Below are 17,572 nucleotides of genomic sequence, written 5' to 3'. Positions count from 1 at the left end.
CGAACCACTGTTGCCAGCATTCTCGCAAAGAGGAGAACAGTTTTAGTGTGCCGAGGAACCTTGATGTGTGGATCCAGAGTGGTGATTCCACCCAAACTCCAGGATAAAGTTCTAAAGGAGCTTCACGAGGGGCATCTGGGTAGAGTGAAAATGAAGAACCTAGCCAGGGCGTTTGTATGGTGGCCAGGTATCGATGGAGACATCGAAGAAATGACCAAGAGTTGCCTAGGATGCCAGAAGGTCCAAAATGCTCCACCCCAAGCCCCTCTACATCCATGGGAGTGGCCCTCATCTCCCTGGCAAAGGGTGCACATCGACTTTGCTGATCCATTTATGGACTCAATGTTCTTAATCGCGGTTGATGCACACTCCAAGTGGCCGGAGGTAATAAAGATGTCCTCCACCACCACGGAAAAAACCACAGTATTAAGGACCATATTTGCCAGGAATGGGCTGCCGGAACAGATCTGTTCTGACAATGGACTGCAATTTGTGTCCGAAGAATTCAGGAAGTTCTTAAAAAACAATGGGGTTAAGCACTACACGTCCGCCCCATACCATCCCGCCACCAATGGATTGGCTGAAAGGTTTGTCCAGACCTTCAAGAAGGCCATGGGTAATGAAGACATAAAACTTCAGCACAAGGTGGATAACTTCTTGTTCACATACAGGAATGCAACACATGGTTACAAACCAAACTCCCGCCATGATGTTCTTCAATAGAAGCCTAAGATACCGACTGGATTTGATCAAGCCCAACATCAGAAGGGACGTGGAGAACCGGCAATTTCAAGGCATGAATGAAAGGCCAACTAGAACCTTCCAGATAGGTCAACAGGTTTTGGCCCGGGACTACCGTACCGAGAAATGGCAGCCTGGAACTATCTGCACACGACTAGGACCGCTGATGTATACCGTGGACATCGGAGAAAGCATAATAAGGCGCCATGCTGACCAGATCATAGAGTCATCCGAAAAAGGGACAACCTACACCACAACTCTATACGCCCAATGATGAAGTAGAGATACCCATATCTACCTCCGATCCAGTGATACTGGAACCCGATGAACCCGACACTGGCATTCAAGCCAAATCAGCCTTGCCAAAAGAACCTACTACACCACCAGAAACTACTACACCACCGAGGCGTTATCCGGACCGAGTCAGGAAGCCGCCAGAGAGACTGACTTATAATTAATTAACTGCAGCAGTGTGTAGATTATTTTTCTTGTAACATGTAATTAATAATTACTTAAAATATTATGTACTGGTTGGCTAAAAGGGGAGGAATTGTAGTGTATGTGCCTTTAAGAGCCCCATGTGTACTGTAATGCCGGTAATGGCCACTCGGGCTATATAAGCCTGTATATTGTGTTGTATCAGTTAGTTCCCCTCCAGACTTTGTTTAGTAAACACCTATGAAACCAACTCCTGTCTTCAGTGTCTCTATCAACACACAGACACAACAGCAACCAGCATCTGAAGAGCAAATTGACACGGAAATATTGTGGGTAGAGACGCTTCATCAGAACTCAGACCGAGGGTCTGCACCCGAAATGTGATCAGGTTTTTCCTCAGTTTAGGGTGACAAGACTTGTGAATTTCCAGAATTTTCCGTTTCTTGTTGTTAGGTTTCCAGCATACAGTTTCAATTACAAAATATTTAAGATTTCATATTTAAATGCAGTAATCTTTAAAAAAAAAAAAACTGCAGAAATATTACTGTCAGAGAATCAAATAGCATTTAGAACCAATCCCTGAACAAGTTCCCATCAACGAGAGCACAGAAAAAGAAAATAAAAGCAGTTCATCCTGGATGTGCGAGGAATATTCACTATGGGACCAGAAAATATCAAACTAACCCCCTCTCCCCACAAGCTAATCACTTACTAAATTAACTATTTCCCCTTCCAACCAAAACAAAAGCTCACCAGCTAAGAATCTGCAAGTCACTTACTTGATTACATCGAGATCAAATAGTTTATAATATAATTTTTAGGCTTTCAGGCAAAAGACTTCATAAATTGCACCTTTGATTTCACTGCTCATACACGCTGGCTGATGACCCATTCTTGTTGCAATAACTACAGTAAACGGCACTCGTTGTCCTGCCTCACCTGTGTGAACCTGTTGAGGAATGACTTGGGGAGGCCTTTTCTTCCACCTCCTTGTCTGTAAGGATTCTGACAACCAAAGATCTTGGTCCTCTCGGGTCGCACACTGAAGTGAAGTCCCAGCTCAGGGACAAAAATCTCAGCACGATGGTCAAAGCAGGCATTCAGTCCCTCCAGCACAGACTGGGAAGCTAGGTTTAACTGAAAGAAAATCAATTCCAGTTGCCTTCTTCATTAAAAGCATGCAGTCCTTGTTTTATACATTAGTGTTGCTGAAGATAGGGAAATGTTACTGTACAGCTATCGGGTTCAAAATCTGCCCATCACTACAGATGGGAGATACACATCAAATAAGGGCACTGAATATGTCCTTTGTGTGAATCTGCAGATATTTAGTGACACTAAATAAACAAAGGATGTTGAAAACAATTTAAGAATATGAGCAGCTAAACTCAGTAATTCTAAGAAGTAGCATCTACAGTATTATATTTCAAAGACTAGTCATACCAGAAGTTAAGAGCAGAAAGACATTAACAGTACAGCCTTTTTAATTCCTGGCTGATTATACAGTACATCATACTACTTCAGTTTTACTAAAATTAAGATTACAGAAAATAATTAGTATTTGCCCCCTATTCTATTCTATAGAAACCAAATCAATACAATATTTCTTTTTGGGGGGGCGGGAGTAAAGTAAGGGGAAAGTAAAGTAAGGGTTTCAACAGCTACCTTGGACTTCCAGAAATTTGAGGACAGCAATGTCAAGTTGCTGAAGTAATTGTGCAGGACAGCAGCAGAGTGCAGGTTTGCATCTATAACCCCACACCCATTGAATTCCCAATAAAAGCCAGTCCTTCGTTAGAAAGACGTCTTCCACATGGACAAAGGGGGTGAGAAAGTTAAAAAGCAAATGGACCTATTCTGCAGTCATGGATCTGCGATGGGCTAACTTGAGAACAGCGAACACACCATCTGTCTGGCCATTCAAAGGGTAATTGCAAGGGGGGTGGGGGGAGGGAAGAGGGTAAAGAGGATGAGAGTAAAAACCCAACATATAACAAAGGTGCAAATAAGTCATGAAGTGCACCAGCTTATATTTGATTAATTTCAGCTTTCACTAATGGATACACACTGAAGTCATTTAGGTAGTGTGGACATCCACTGTTACCAGTACTTGTTCCAAAGTGAAAAGATAACAGGAACTTCATGTCCATATCAGAAGTCACCTATAAAGCACGCACATCTGTGGTAAATTTAAAGTCATGAAGTTGGTCAAGTCATAATACAGGGTGAGGAGTTTATCAAAGCAATTCAATAGCACTCACCTCATCTAAAACAATCCAATGTCCAGCCTTCAGGGCTGCGAGCAGAGGACCATCACGCCAGGCAAATTCGCCTCCTTTACCCCCCTCAACAGGCAGGTCTGTCCCAAACAAGTCAGTCACATCCTACAGGAACAGAACTCATTGTTTAATATTCAAAGCAACAGGTTAAAGTTAGAAATGAGCAACTCAAGTACTGCCCCAAAACACAATCTGTTGTCATTCACATTTTTTTTTTTTTGACATAGCAATCTCTGTGGCTGCAAGTAGAGGAGGAAATTGATCTTGCCATAATGAGCGTTCCAACACACCACACCATTCAATATCCACTATCTACAGAGCACGGACACTACACCATTCAATATCCACTATCTATACAGCATGAACACCACACCATTCAATATCCACTATCTATACAGCATGAACACCACACCATTTAATATCCACTATCTATACAGCATGAACACCACACCATTCAATATCCACTATCTATACAGCACGGAACAATCACATCTTTAGAGCAACTGGTTTCTAAGTCAGCAATTGTAATTATTGGTTATTGGATTTATATTGACAATTAGAAGTTAGATTGGGCCCACAACATGATGTCTAACCATCAGTAAAAACTCAATCTGCACTCCTAATCATATCCAGCTAAATTAAATTCGGCGTGTTATAAGCAGTGGCTGGAGGCACAACACTGAGCATCGAGACACAATCAACCACATTATGTCCATCAACTCTTCAGTGTCCTGGCTAACATTTATCCCTCATCCAACATCACTGGAACAGATTATCTGCTCATTTATCTCATCGCTGTTTGTTTGCAAATTGAGCGTCAGGTTTCCCACATTACAACACTAACTACACTTCAAAGTTAATTCATTTGGGTGTGTCACACTCTGGGACATCCAGAGGTTGTGTTAAACACTGTATAAGTCTAACTTTCTATCAATACATCGAAATCCTGCTGCTTAGTGCAGAAGGCACATGTCCCCACACATCTCTGAACGGTACACTCCATGTAGTTTCCTCAGAACACAACCCAAAAATAGACCCAGGGTTGGGGAAAATTACTGCTTGAAAAAGTTCAGTTGTAGGCAAAAGACTTCAAGTGCTTTCATACTAACTTACTGTTTGCTCCGAAAGGTTGATTCGGACAAGTTGGTTTCCGGAAGCCTTTGCCAGAGCTGCTACTAGGCTCGTCTTGCCAACTCCTGGTGATCCCTCCAATAGGATTGGCCTGTTTAACTTCAGGGCTCGCAGCAGTCTCTGAGCATTCATTGCTGTTGTGCCAGCATTCAGTGCATAGTCTGTAAGTGCAACTTTCTCTCCAATAGCCCCTACTGAAAACATTAAAAAAGTGTGTTCTTTACACCCTTTACTCAGTAATAAGAGTGCTTAATAAGGCAATACCACCCCACTCCAGAATTGTTCAGATGATGCAATCTGACCGATTCTTCCTAAATGTTTCAAGTCATGTAGATTGGCAGAAGAACAGGAAAACAGGCAAGTTGAATTTGGACAAACGGGACAGGCAAGAAACTGAAATTCAAGAACAACGGGAACAGTTTGGATTTTATTGTAGTATTGCCAATAAAAGATATTAGAGGCACTACTCCAAAATATGACATTGCTATTACAATAATGGAGTTGTTGACCAATCATGGCAATCAATCTCTATCAATTAGTCTACAACAGACCCAGACATGAGGCAAGGAAAACCCCAGTGGTGGAAAGCTTTGGGAATGATAGTATGAACCTCATTTTCCCGATTACAAAATTGCATCATAGGAACAAGAGTCGGCCATTTTGCCCCACAAGCATGTTCTGTCATTCAATGAGATCATGGCTGATCTGCGACCGAACTCCATATGGGCCTTATCCCTTAATACCCTTGGCTAACAAAGTCTATCAATCTCAGATTTAAAATTAACAATTGAACGAGCATCAACTACCGTTTGCGGAAGAGAGTTCCAAATTTCTACCACCCTTTGCGAGTAGAAGCGTTTCCGAATTTCACTCCTGTAAGCTCTGGCTCTAATTTTTAAGGCTATGCCCCCTATCAGGGATGTACATGTTACATGGTACAGCACAAATTGGTAAACGGTGCAAAAGACCCACCAACTCCATCTGAACTCATTTACTACTTCACAATGTACTAAAAGCAGCACCTTGGAAACACTAGTCCAAAGTCACCTGTTCCTCCCAAACATAATAGACTTACCATAAGTCACATCTCCAATTACTCATAACACACACCATTTCGTAAGGAGGTTGGGAAAAGGCAAAAGTTTTGTTGGGCGTACAAGCCAATAGCCTCCAAACGGTCAGATTCTCAAGTATTTTACATGGGCCTATCTAGCCACTACAGTAAGCAATGCTAAAAGGACGAGTGGCAGAGTACACTATTGTTATCACTACTGCTACCTCCACATGCCCCTTTTTTTTTTTTTTTTTTTTTTAACATGGTGGTAAATGGAGAGAATGGCCCCGACTCTTTCCAAAAATGAAAACAATTCTCAGGACTGTGAAAGTTTTCACTCGAGCTACCTAGTTTTCACCCCCCTCCCTCCCCCTGCCATGTGAGGTGGTAGAAACACTTACTTAGAAAGCAGATTCAATAAAACAGTGCAATAGAAGCTTTGGTGCCTTGACACAGGATTGGGGGGGGGGGGGGGGGGGGGCAGAAATCACTGCCATTTTCAAACCCCTGCAATCATTCTCCAATCACTCATGCTTACCTATGGGAATGTAAAATGGATGAATTCCAAAATATCGTTTAGTCCATAGAACTTTCCGTTTTCTTTTCTCATCGTAGCTGTTTAGCAGACTCCACATATGTTTTTTCAACTTTGTGATCTTGGACAGTTTATCAAAAAGGAACTTCAAGCATGCTTTGCGAGCGACCAAAGTAGCTTCTGCAGCACAAAATGTAGACCCTGGAAGGGAATAAAGTCAAAAGAATCAAACTTGTACCACATTTAATATACACTTCAGGTGAACAGTTTCAAATGCAGTATTGATTTGTTCAGGAAGATCAAGATTCCTTTGTTCTCTGGGCTGTTTATGTGCTGAACTATTGCAGAATGTATTTTAGTGCAGGAAATTTTAAATGAACAGATTTCCATCCAAGAAATGATTTAGAATTCATATTTTTCCAATACTTTCCTCGCTAAAGCAGAACTTACAACATTTAAAAAAAATCAGCAGAGACCAGTTGGGCTGAATGGCCTGTTTCTATGCCATAGATTCTAAGTACAGTAAACTCTTTCTTATCCGGCACCTACCGGACCAGGATGGTGCCGGTTGATGAAAAATTCTGGATAACAGAGAGGTCGGCTATTTTTAACTCATACAAAAATAAAAACCACTGACTAACTCGGCCACCGCGGGAGACTCGGACTCGGCAAAACGAGTGCTGGATGGATTCGGCAAGATTACCGGTTATCTATTTTGCCGGTTATTAAAGTATTCCGGATGTTTAAGTGCCATTTAAACAAGAGTTTACTGTAATTCTATGTAGTTTCATGCAATTAAACGCTTCCATAATCAAAAATGTGTGATTGTTTGAATCAGAAGTACAAAAGATTAAAAAAAATCAATGGTCATGTTCAACTATTTGTAAAATAGCAAATACGCAGCCTTTTCAATTGGCCATTTTAGCAGGAACCTTTTTATTTTATTTTTTATAAACGCACTGGGGTCATTAACCATGAACAGCCCTAAACCTGTTACTGGAATTTTAGATTCTACTCCAATTCCCCCAAATTCCAACATTTCTACTTTGTAATGGAAGTTTCAGAATTGATTCATTTGTTTTTTTTTTTTTTCCATTCCTCAGCCAAACTAATACTGTACACACCTGACCCAATTCCATCAATACAGATGAGGCAGGCAGCATGTATGAATCCAGTGACAGGGTCAAGCTGAAACCCGCTGCTTTCATCCAAATCTATGTTTTCTGAAGTCACATTCTTAGTTGTAGCATTCATGAAGTTCACCCAAGACAGGATATCACGGATACTCAATACACATCGACACCCAAACTCTTGATTCTTTAACCAGTCAATGAAATCCAAAATGAGTTCGGCTATATCTTTGCCTGCAATGCACAGAAAATCAACATTGTTACTTTTGTTTCTAATTCCTTTTCCCAAAAAAACATGATACCAGAATAATTACCATCCACCTTTTTTTTTTAAATGACCGGTTTAAATCCTATTTCTCATTTCCCTCCCTGTTCCTTAGATCACCCAACATACACACCATTGTAGCGATTCGTGTGCATCGCCACTAAATAATCGAGTTCGACGAACTATAAATAAGTTGTTTATTTACAGGAACAGGTTAAATACAACAGGTAAGGTAGCAGGTAAGATGGCTGACTGTGGGAGCACCGTGGTGTAGGTCTTTCCCCAGCGGGGACGCCACGAGGACTAACTAGAAGTTTCCGAACTCAACTGCTAGCAGGTTCCGAGCTCTACTGCCAGAAGGTTCCAAGCTCTGACGTCATCACGCAGAGTACAGGAATGAAGCCTGAGTGCAGTAACAGATACATTTAAAGGTAAGTTAAAGGGAATTATGTATCTCAATGTAAGGGACAACCGGTGGTACCGCCACACCATTCCTGCAACAAGGACTGTAGGTAACCGATTCTCAGTGCTTCGATATTATTGCCCTCGAGCCTGCTGCAAGTAAACGGTGGAGCACAAATTGGCTCAGCTTTCCATTTTCCCTCCTCTATTTAGTACACCCCCCACTCCCCAATCCAAGATTTGTTCTATGTGGAGAAAACAATCAGGGCAAAAGTAAACTCGACTCTGTGCAGAATGTACAATGAACACTAATTGTCTTCTGTCCTAGCTTCTGGTCCAGTGGATATTAATATTTGTCCTTTCGACAGAAGAGCAAGTAAAGTGTGTTCCAACCCCTCCCCCTGCACCCAACAATATTCCTCAACTCAATAAGCACAAAACTTCCCAAAAATAAAAAAGATATACAAGTCAGCAGCATATCCCACCTTTATTATCTTGCCCAGCTAAAGAAAGTCCAGGGCACAGGTTATGTTGAATGATCTCCATCATATCACCACGGAGATTGCTCGGTGGGCACCAGATCTCAGTAAATCTGTTCCTCAGGGCCGGCGAAAGCTGAAACGTTTAAAAAAAGGGTTCAATTTATTTTACAAGAGTAGATTTTCAAATTTCCTATTTCTCTTTTCCCCCCCACACCTTAACCCACCATATACCCATCAACAATGCCTACAATGCAATAGTTAGGAGTGGAACCATGAGAAAGTACCATCATGGAGGTAGACTATAGAGGAGAGATGACAGGGGAGGATGGAGAATGGAGTGGCCAACTGTGTCAAAGATAGCAGAGAGGATAATGTGAAGTAGAACCACAACAATATGGCAGACTCATGACTTAGACCAACACACTCAATGCGAGGAGCATTAGAAATGGATCGAAAAGTCTTGAATAGTGTGGGAGTGTCATTGCACATCAACATGTTCCAGAGCGAGAGAAAAGAGGAGTTGAAGATGGGATATTAATTGGAGAGAAGGGATGAACATACCATAGGTTTTGAGGGGGTGACAACAGCAAGTTTGAAGGAAGTAGAGACAATGGCCTGGATTTTCCAGGGCTGATGATGGCGTACGCTGTCGTAAGCCCTCAGAATGCCTCCGCAAGTTTCGGGTCTCTGCACAAGCGCAAAAACCCAGAACTTGCAATCGGTCAAGTTTCTCCTCGACAGATCGTCTGCATGCGCCCCAAAAAGCGCAGAGTTGGGCTATTTACTGGCCAGCGAATGCCCACGAAACCTTTACATCTGGTAAAAGGAGGCATAGCACCTGCTTTCAGCAGCATAATGTTTAAAATAAATGTTACATTAACATTTTAAAATTGATTAAAACATACAAAAACATTTAAAATTAGTTCATGTAAATTTTGGGCTGGATTTATTGGCCCATCTTTTCCGATCACAGGCCTCCCGCGGGCGGAGGCCTGCGATCTGGAAAAATCTGCGCCCTTACCCGAGGGCTCCCGAGACACACGCTTCCGCTCCTGGTCTCTCCAAACTTGAAGTGCGTAGAGCCCACGTATCCCAGAGGCGCATGTAGTTCGCAGCGTCCCTGGGTTCACGTGGGCCATGGGGAGCCAATCACAGAAGGGAATCTCCCTTCATATAATTGACAGGTCTTCCTGTCAAATGTATGAATGGAGATCAATGAAAAAAATAGTAAAACTTTAAATAAATTTTTTAAAAACCACATTTTTAAAATGACTTGAAATTACAATAAATTAAGTATTTTAAACAAATAATTATTTATTTCAAAAAATAAAATTAAGTATTTTACAGGGCTAAAAATAAACTTACCTTTTTTAAAGTATTTTTAAATGATGAATCAGTGACATTTGTTTTTCTTTTTTCAACTCTTATCCTGGTAAAAGCAGGCCTTACGCCTGCTTTTACCAGGCGTAAGAATTGTAAGGGTTTTCTGCGGGCGGAGGGTCTCCAAAAAGCAGAACTATCTGCCTGCAGAGGCCCTTCTCCTGGGCAGGCGGAGGATCTGTCAAGACCATTCTTGACAGATCAGAAATGCAGGTTTTCGGCACATGCGCTGTGCATGCCTGAAACCGGCATTTCCGATGTCCCTACTGGTGGGTAAACAGCGCGTACCCACCCGTAGGCATCGGAATATCTGGGCCATTATTTTTCAAAAAATTTATTTTTAATTTAAATGGTTAATCGAAGGGACTTTATTAATTTTGAACATGGGAATATTTATTAGAATTGTGTTAATTATTTATTTATTTGGAGATTTCTCGTAAGCTTATAGGGATTCCATTCATAAATGGAATCCCCATAAGCTTATGAGGAATCCCCATTTCTAATTGGTTGGCCTGGCCCACGTGATCCCAGAGACACTTCCAAACCGTCTGCATCCTTGGAACCCGTGGGCCTTCACGCCTGGAGGCCCAGGACCCGAAGACTCCAAAGCTCCGGAGCTACCGGGTACTTTTTTTTTTCCCCCCCTTCGGGTCGGAGGCGTACTCCGGAGATACGCCTCCCACCGCAAATTTCGGCCCGCCGTCACCGAGAATGGAGCGGAGGAGCAGCTGCATAATTGGGAGCTGGGCATTCTGGATTCGAGTTTAGTGATGGTTGGGTGGGGAAGGTTGAGAGGAGACAGAGAGGAAAAGAGGTGATGGGGAAATTACAGGAGTATGGGGATATGGGGATCCAGTTAGGAAGACTGCTGTGCACGATGGACTCATGCATGCATAACTGGATCAGGAGTGCCCAACCCTGTGGTGCAGCATGCTGGAATACCATCATGATGCACCAGAGTGGTCAGACACAAGTTTAAATGCATTAATATTCCAGTCTCATCTGTGCTGCCATGAAGAGGCATCAGAGTAGAATTTGACCCACCTCCAGGGGAGTTTTGGGAGCAGCATTAGTCGAAGCCTGGGGAGCAGGTCCTTTCAGAGGGGGACCCTAGAAAGTGGGGGTGGGGGCAGGGGAGGGGGGAGGAAAGAGAGGGAGAAAGTACCTTGAAAAGACTGAATATCTCAAATAAAAAAAACAGGATTGTCCAAATTCATTCACCATCACTTTTCACCGAGTTCAAACCCAGATCAATAAGGCAGAGGCAGGTTTCAACGTCAGTACACCAACCAGTCCCCCGCAATACACATTTTAATTCCCCACTACACTCAAACTGAGGAAGAGCTAAACTTTGGTAGGAAAAATAGCAACATCACCTACACCTTAGAAAATAAGAAACTGAATGGGGTAGAAGAGCAAAGGGATCTAGGGATACAGGTGAACAAAATCATAAAAAGCAGCATCACAGGTCAGCAAAGCAATCAAAAATGCTAACAAAGCACTGGGATTTATTTCTAGGGGTACAGAATTCAAAAGTAGCGATGTTAAACTTGTATAGGACCCTGGTCAAACTGCATGTAGCAATTACTGTGCACAGTTCTGGTCTCCATACTATAGAAAAGGACATAGAAGCACGGGAGAAAGTGCAAAAATGATTTACAGGGATGGTACCAGAACTGAGAGATTACAGCAACCGGGAAAGATCGAACAAGTTGGGTTTTTTCCCCTTTAGAAAAAATACTGATGAGACCCAAGAGGTCTTCAAAATTATAAATGGGTTAGATAGGGCTTGTTCCTAATAAATCAAATAGGAAAATAAGGAACAATTGCTTTACTCAAGAGTGGAACTCGCTACCAGAGAGAGTGGTTGAGGCAAATAGCTTAGATGCTTTCAAAAGGAAACAAGACGAGTACATGAGAGAAAAGGGAATAGAAAGATATGCTGAACAATGTTCCTTCTAAGCTGCGCGCGCTCCAAGGACTCAGCGCTGCCGGCTTTTCAATGAGAAAATCCACACGTGTGGCATTTTGAATGGCCCACGCATCCCCCAAAGGGGCGATACAACACCAAACAAAATTACAGGGTACATTGATGCTGAAAGGCGGAGATTAGGTAGATGGAACGCGAAGAAATTCGTGTGGAGTAAACACCAGACGACTAGTTGGGGAATGCCCAGTTTCTGTGCTGTATATTTTATGTAATTCTATCTAACCAGCAGCCCAGGTATCTGCTCTCCAATGGTTCTTGTGAAGACAACTCTTGTAACAGCACGGTGTCAGCCGTGGCAGCACTCTTGCCTCAGTGTCCAAAGGTTGTGGGTTCAAGTCTCACTCCAGACACTTAACCAGGCCAACACTCAGTGCAATACTGAAGGAGTGCTGCACTGTCAGAGGTGCCGTCTTTCGGATGAGACATTAAACAGAGACCCTGTCGGCCCCCTCAGATAGATGTAAAAGGTCCCATGGCACTATTTCGAAGAGGAGCAGGGGCGAGCTCCTCCATGTCCCAGCCAATATTTATCTCAAACAATATCACAAAAATAGATTATCCAGTCATTATCACATTGCGGTTTGTGGGAGCTTGTATAAACTGGCTGCCGCATTTTGTACTTTACAACAGTGACTACACTTCAAAAAGTACTTCATTGGCTGTAAAGCACTTTGGATGACCGAGGGTTCTGAAAGCCTCTATGAATACAAGTTCGTTCTTTCTTATTGCCAAGGTCACAAACTGTCCATATGAAGATTAAGAGTATTAATTGCAGCATACCATTTAAATTCACAGTACATTGAAATTGCTATACCACAATTAAACACTCACCTCTTTCTTCCCAAAATCACCTCCAGGGTTCATGGTTGCAAGTATTCTAAATTTGTTTCCAGCAGTTATGAGCTCCACACGATCATCTTTCCCACTTCCCTTTTCTGCAAGCAAGAGTGTCTGTTCATCTTCCAGGACACTGCACAGCACATTTATGAGTCAGTGAACACAAAATGGAAGAATGACACAACTAATGAAAGGTTTAGAAACAAGCTTATTTCTATACTTAACATCTAAAAAATTAACTCATGAATTTGATTGGAACTTCACCTGTTCAGTCTTTCCAAAACAGAGTCATCAGCCAATGAGATTTCATCCATCAGGAACAGGTTATCTTCCTTCATGGCAAGCACAAGAGGTCCGTCGTGCCACTCAAACAGCCTGCCGGGGTTGGCATCATCCTAATCGAGTGAAGAAATGCATCTTATATTAAGAGCAGTCTTATCCTTATTCAGAAAAACCACAGGTCTGCCAATTTATGCAGCATGTATGATGAACTTTCATGTAAGTTTATTAGAATTGAGAACAGGAGCAAGGATGTCTTGCTGCAGTTGTACAGGGCCTTGGTGAGACCACACCTTGAGTATTGTGTGCAGTTTTGGTCACCTTATCTGAGGAAGGATGTTCTTGCCATGGAGGAAGTGCAGCGAAGATTCACCAGACTGATACCTGGGATGGCAGGAATGACGTATGAGGAGAGATTGGGTCGATTAGGCTTATATTCGCTAGAGTTTAGAAGAATGAGAAGGGATCTCATTGAAACTTATAAAATTCTAACAGGACTAGACAGACTAGATGCAGGAAGGATGTTCCCGATGGCGGGGAGTCCAGAACCAGGGGTCACAGTCGAAGGATAAGGGGTAAGCCATTTAGGACTGAGATGAGGAGGAATTTCTTCACCCAGAGAGTGGTGAACCTGTGGAATTCTCTACCACAGAAGGCAGTTGAGGCCAATTCATTAAATATATTCAAGAAGGAGTTGGATATATTTCTTGAGGCTAAAGGGATCTGGGGAGAAAGCAGGTACAGGGTACAGAATTTGGATGATCAGCCATGATCTCATTGAATGGCGGAGCGAGTTCGAGGGGCCGAATGGCCTACTCCTGCTCCTATCTTCTATGTTTCTATGAATCATAGAATGTTTACAGCACAGGAGGCCGCCATTCGGCCTGTCGAGCCCGCGCCGGCTCTCTACAAGAGCACTTCAGCTAGTCCCACTCCCCCGCCCTTTCCCCATAGCCCTGCAAATTTTTTTCCTTCAGGTACTTATCCAATTCCCCTTTGAAAGCCATGATTGAGTCTGCCTCCACCACCCTTCCAGGCAGTGCATTTCAGATCATAACCACTCGCTGCGTAAAAAAGTTTTTTCTCTTGTCGCCTTTGGTTCTTCTGCCAATCACCTTAAATCTGTGTCCTGTGGTTCTCGACCCTTCCGCCAATGGGAATAGTTTCCCTCTATCTACTGTCTCGACCCCTCATGATTTTGAGCACCTATCAAATCTCCTCTCAACTTTCTCAGCTTCTCTGGTCTATCCGCATAACAGAAGTCCCTCATCCCTGGAGCCATTCTTGTAAATCTTACCATTTAGAAAAACTGAGATGGGGGATTAAATTTGGTACATTCTAGTATATAATGTGGCAACTAGTTCTGGGAGGCCCCTGTACGCAAACTTGTCTCAATCCCTGATCAACTCACATCTATAGCTCGTTCTCCCACTACCTCAGTATTTTACACACAATTAAATCTGTTACTCTTTATTAACTAGGTTAGAAATGCCCGAAAGTCCATCACTAAAGTTATTGTATAATACACAAGAATATTCAAGTCAATCGTACCTTTAATTCACATTATTTGAGACGATTACAGATGGGTCGCTTACCAGAGAGTCAGACCCCACCTGGAACACTGCATTCAGTTTTGGGCACCGAACTCAGGAAAGATACACTGGCCTTGGAAGGGTTACAGCATAGATTCACCAGAATGATAGCAGTGCCTAAAAGGGTTAATTTAGGAGGACAAGTTGCATAACTTGGTTCATATTCCCTCGAGTTCAGAAGGTAGAGAGATGATCTAATTGAGGCGTTTAAAATGACAAAGGGATTCGATGGGGTAGATACAGAGAAAGTATTTCCTCTGATGGGGTTATCCAGAACAAGAGGGCATAATCTTAAAATAGAGCTAGGCCATTTAGGAGTGCAATCAGAAAGCAGTTTTTCCACACAAAGAATCAGCCATGATCCAATAGAATGGTGGACAGGCTCGAGTGGCTGAATGGGCTACACCTATTCCCATAATCCTTTCAAAACTCACCCACATAAATATTGCCAACAACCACACGTGAACACGGAGGAATAGGTAGATGCTCACCAAATCCTAATTTAATTTGGATTACATTTCCTTGTGTGGATTGCTTCCATTTTGATGCAGAGTTTGTGTTATGAATAAATCTGCTCTCACTCCTCTCATTATTTAGCACATTATTGATTGGAATAAATAACTGAAGGAGAAAACCACTCGAATGGACCCGCAATGTAAAATATTAATGTATTCCACATGGTTACCTTTATATTTGTTCCTGCAAGCTTAGAAATGGCGGCTGTGCCTTCAGTTGCATCGGGCCTATGTGGAAATTCGCTCCCTAAACCCCGCTACCTCTCCACCTCCCTTTGCTACTTTAAGACTCTCCTTGCTCTCTTGAGTCAGTGTCATTTTTGTCTGATTACACTTATGTGAAGCCACATTTTGGGGGGGGGGGGGGGGGCTCAATATTAAAAGCAAGTTGTTGTTAGTGTCCCATCTCTTGGGCTGTACGGGGCAGAATTTAAAATCTATTGTGTTACTGTGCCAACATATCAAGATGGGTTGTCACAAAGCACCCCAGTTACCAAACATCAATATTTATACATATGCCAATGCATCTCATGGCACTGCTCACAAATACAATGCAGATTATCGGTTCGCGCTACAGAAGATGGGCAAGCCTCAATTCATAATCAGAACTGGAGCTTTTCTCCCTTCAATCTTGCTCTCTCTTCCTCAAAACTTTCATTCTCTTAATACGAGCTCATTTCCTAACTTGCGCTCTCTACGCCAAAGCTGTTGCGCGACTTGATTTGCTGCACAAGTGTAATTCTTCTGGTTTACTTTCTACACTGCTCAGCTTCCACTTATTTGTCTCAACCATGTGGTTGAAAAGGTAATTCAGGTCGAGAATTCCAGCAGCCAGTTTGCGAATGCGCTGGTGGCATTTGCGGGAGGGGAGGAACTTCCAAACTTCAGGAGTTAGCTGACCAGCTCATTCCATGCACTGGAGCCTCAGACATTGTGACATCTGGAAATTGTAATGCTATCAGGATTCATTTGGCAAACTTGCCCAAGCACCAGAGGCCTTCAAATTTCATGAGTCAGCTTTGCACATGTACTGGAGCCATCACTGTCGAGGCTCCTGGGATTTGTAGTCTCATTGGGGGATTTATGTCACCCAGTTGGACACTGTCAAGTGCTGTGGGTGGGTGGGGGGGCAGGAGGTGAAAGAGGATGTACCCAAATTCCAGTGTTGAGGCCCAGGTGCAGTGCATCGGAGCGTGTGTGGGAAAAAAAACTGTCAAAGCTAAAGTTAAAGTTAAAGGATAATTTTACTTTTTGGACCATCCAGTGGGATGGTGGCTGTAGCTCAATTTCTTTCCTGCTGGAATGTGCTGTAGAATCTTTTTATGCAATGCAATTGAAAAAATTAAAATTGGAGAAAATGTTATATAACACAAGTGCTGAATACCAGAAAGTATAAGAAGTCACATGAAATACAGCACAAAGTTTCATGTTACAATTATGCTCAATGCACCTACAGCTTCAACATTACTGCAACGATGTCCGCCCCCCCCCCCCCCCCACCCCATCCCCATCCCCACTTGGAATCCAACGACAGATTCCTGGTCCCGAGACAAGGAGACAAATGGATTACAGGCTTTAAATCCCAGTTCCAACAGCAGACTTACGTTTTCACTGGAACCATGTCTGACGGGCCTTAAACCCCCCAGGAAGTCTGATGTCTCCAGGTGCAGGTGACAGTTGACTGTGTGCAGCTTCAGCTTGAACAAGGCAGCAAACATCTGACAGATTGTAGTCTTGCCACACCTATACAGAAGAAAAAACACATCCCATGCTCAGTTAGCCTATCAATAGAGGGCAAAATAATTGAACACTAAAAATTAGGTTGCAGATGTACCGATTTAGCAACAGCATAACAACAAGCACCAATATAGATTTCGAAGGAGGTCATGCATGAACTCCCTACAAATATACAGGAAACTTTCTGGTATCCAGCACGGACGGGACCGAGCTGGTGCCGGTCTATCAACAATGCCGGAGAAAAGATATGGAGCTCAGTGCTCCGTCTAAAGCAACAAACCCTTAGCAACAGCTTCAAAACAATCAGCACAGCTTGCCAGCATCTCTGTAGCTTAGCAACAGCTTCAGTTAGACGCTTGCACAGCCAGAAATGAGTAAAAAAAAAAAAAGTTCTCTGAACCGACTCCTGAATTTTGCCGGTTAACCGACATTTCCAGTTATTTAGTGGCCGGTTAATCGAAAGTTTCCTGTAGTTTATTTGGACTTTCAGAAAAAACTTCAACAAAGTTCCATACAATTGAAAATTAATAAAACAAAATCATGCAAATCCAGGTTAGAACATGATATTGGATAAGAAGTTAAATGAAAAATGAGAAAACAATACTGAATAGGTTGAGCACTGTCAGACCGGGGGGGGGGGGGGGAAAATTTGTTTGGAGTAGATTTATGGCCTAGTGTTGAAACAATGTGGAGAAGCACCTAAAAAGCAAGCAGAATGCTGGGATACATAGAGTACAAGGTTTTATAACACACCGGTCAGACCTCACTTAGAACAGTTCAAAAAG

The 17,572-nt window shown here is 42.7% G+C and overlaps 1 protein-coding gene across 1 annotated transcript in view; it reads right to left on the bottom strand.

The window, feature by feature from the left end:
* Positions 1-17,572, bottom strand: part of mdn1 (midasin AAA ATPase 1) — a 197,742-nt gene that overhangs the window by 127,112 nt on the left and 53,058 nt on the right. Inside the window, exons 30-38 of the mRNA XM_085997622.1 lie at positions 16,655-16,793; positions 12,929-13,059; positions 12,659-12,797; positions 8,461-8,590; positions 7,303-7,542; positions 6,182-6,379; positions 4,572-4,783; positions 3,441-3,563; positions 2,119-2,316 (exon numbers count right to left, since the gene is read on the bottom strand). Coding sequence (XP_085853748.1) covers positions 2,119-2,316; positions 3,441-3,563; positions 4,572-4,783; positions 6,182-6,379; positions 7,303-7,542; positions 8,461-8,590; positions 12,659-12,797; positions 12,929-13,059; positions 16,655-16,793 — 1,510 coding nt within the window. The remainder of the gene's footprint in view (positions 1-2,118; positions 2,317-3,440; positions 3,564-4,571; positions 4,784-6,181; positions 6,380-7,302; positions 7,543-8,460; positions 8,591-12,658; positions 12,798-12,928; positions 13,060-16,654; positions 16,794-17,572) is intronic.

The sequence above is a fragment of the Somniosus microcephalus genome, chromosome 9 (genome assembly GCF_052327205.1).
Source record: "Somniosus microcephalus isolate GS21.2 chromosome 9, FLI_Smic_1.0, whole genome shotgun sequence".
Classification (NCBI taxonomy): Eukaryota; Metazoa; Chordata; class Chondrichthyes; order Squaliformes; family Somniosidae; genus Somniosus; species Somniosus microcephalus.
This window is presented reverse-complemented; position numbering and strand designations above follow the sequence as displayed.